The sequence below is a fragment of the Macrobrachium nipponense genome, chromosome 10 (genome assembly GCF_015104395.2).
Source record: "Macrobrachium nipponense isolate FS-2020 chromosome 10, ASM1510439v2, whole genome shotgun sequence".
NCBI lineage: Eukaryota > Metazoa > Arthropoda > Malacostraca > Decapoda > Palaemonidae > Macrobrachium > Macrobrachium nipponense.
Genome location: NC_087204.1, coordinates 33,327,370 through 33,329,869, shown reverse-complemented (window position 1 = coordinate 33,329,869; position 2,500 = coordinate 33,327,370). Strand labels below are relative to the sequence as shown.

The 2,500-nt window shown below is 37.0% G+C and overlaps 1 protein-coding gene across 1 annotated transcript in view; it reads left to right on the top strand.

Moving 5' to 3' along the window:
• Positions 1–966: 966 nt before the first annotated feature.
• Positions 967–2,500, top strand: part of LOC135223948 (uncharacterized) — a 2,777-nt gene continuing 1,243 nt past the window's right edge. The window contains exon 1 of the mRNA XM_064262869.1: positions 967–970. Within this exon, the coding sequence (XP_064118939.1) occupies positions 967–970 (4 nt within the window). The remainder of the gene's footprint in view (positions 971–2,500) is intronic.

The window sequence follows — 2,500 nt, the reverse complement described above, 5'->3', positions numbered from 1 at the left end:
GTATGTGTGTTTGTATATATAAAGGATTTCAGTAGCAACACTATCCATTTTAATCTAAATTTCAACCCACCTAGAGACATGTCTATTAGGTTTCAACATTCTTACAAACCTCTGAGATTCACCTCGTGTATATTTTGTACAGATAAATACTCAAGGAATTAGAAACATCTTCTAATTGACTTTGTTTCTTTTGAAAAATCAAATTTAGAAAAGGATTTCATAAATAAAATCAAGGAATTGATAGGGAGAAAGGAAACATTTGTATAATCAGGCACTTTTGTAAAGAAACCAACAAATAAAATATATACACAAATGAGATGTAAATTTCCTTCACGAAAAATAAATAAGTCACAGCAATAAAAAAAACCCTAATCCATGTACTTAAGACATAAATAGAACAATTTCTCCTCAGAAATATTTATAAATCTCTAGATCGTACAGTGATGAACCAGAACTATGAGTTTACCCACTTGGGACAGAAAAAAAAAAAAAAAAAAAAACAAAAAAAAAAAAAAAAAACAGGGTGGCTCTGGCTCCTGGGAAAGCAGTGACACAGAGAATGAAAGAAACATGATGAAAATGAATAGAAGTAACTGGAGTTGTTTTAGACAAGAAAATGCATTAAGGTTCAAAAGGAAGAATTATAAGACGGTTATCAGGCCCGTATATTGGGTAGAAACTTAGGAACTTAAGAGGAAAGAGGAGGGACTGCTGGAAAGAACCGAGATGAGGATGGTGAGATGGATTGCTAGAATATCACTACTGGAAAGGAGGTAGAGTCGACATATGAGAAGAATATGTGGTGTATATAATGTAAAGGAGAAGGCCAGGGAGGCTCGCCTGAGATACTATGGACCACGTAAGAGGAAGAGAGGAGGTGGAACCAATCAAGAGAGCTAAGAACATGGCCAGTGATGGGGAGGAAGGCGTCAGCGGATCAGATGGATGGATTTAGTAAGGAGGGATATGGGTGAGTTGGGACTGGGGGAAGAAGCTGCAAGGAATAGAAATAGATGGAGAAAGTTGACTCGTGCGGCCGACCCTGCTATACAGTGGGACTAATAAGGTCAAAAGAAGAAGAAGATGAAGGGTTAAAGTCGATCAATAGAAAAAATATGTTTTCTGATGAGATGAATTCGTCATAAAAGTAATATATTTGTGCCATCAAGTCAGATTTAGCAAGATAATTAAATATACTCGTATATGAAATAACGAGTCAATTTTGTCAACGCAAAGTTATACATAAATAAAAATTAGTTATGTTCATCAAGATTAAGACGTGATTTTGTACGAACAAGTTGAACCCACCTCACCTGAAACAAAAGGTATTTTTACGAAAGAGATAAAGTTTCGTTCCGCGATAAAAATGAAAACATTTATGCAAAAAAACATAAAGATAAAGATAAGCGTATAAACAAAAACAGTATATACATTTATATAAATACACATAAAGGAAATACACTTACTTAAAAACCAAAAAGAAATATATCTACATAAACAGATAAAAAAACCGACAGACATTTGTATTGTGCACAAAAATAAGTGGACAACAAACCAATGCATGTATATATAAATACCTAAAAAAATACATCATATCCGAATACACAAAAAGAAATATATCCATATAATTACACAAAACATTAATTCAGCTGGAAATAAATTAAAAATAAATACATTAGCATAAAAAGAGGGAGCTCCCCCACCCCCGGCCCCCCAATGAAAAACGATGCAATCTCCATCCACACTTTAGACCCAAAGCGAATACGAGTTCATTTATCCCTTTAAGGTCAAAAGATCACTTTGTATGCTCGTGACAGATACTTAATTAGGTCATTAAAGTTGGCCTCGCTGCTGGCCATGGAAAATACATTGACCCCCGGTCGACCCATCCTCCCCCCACTATAACCTCCACTCTCTCTCTCTCTCTCTCTCTCTCTCTCTCTCTCTCTCTCTCTCTCTCTCTCTCTCCCTCTCCCCAAGTATTCCTAGGATAATGTGCTACCCCCTCCTCCTATGGGTCACTAAGGAAAAATATATTGGCAATGGTTCTTGCAAAAAAATGGTATGGGACCACTTCATCCTTTTGTAACTCCCCCTTTATCTCCCTACTTCCTCCAACATCCCTAACTTCCTCCATTATCCCTAACTTCCTCCAACATTCCTACTTCCTCCAATATCCCTAACTTCCTCCAACATCCCTAACTTCCTCCAATAACCCTAACTTCCTTCAATATTCCTAACTTCCTCCAGCATCCCTAGCTTTCTCCAATATCCTAACTTCCTCCAGCATCCCTGATCTCCTCTATTATCCCTAACTTCTTCCAACATTCCTACTTCATCCAACATCCCTAACTTCCTCCAACATCTCTAACTTCCTCCAATAACCCTAACTTCCTTCAATATTCCTAACTTCCTCCAGCATCCCTAGCTTTCTCCAATATCCTAACTTCCTCCAGCATCCCTGATCTCCTCCATTATCCCTAACTTCTTCCAACATTCC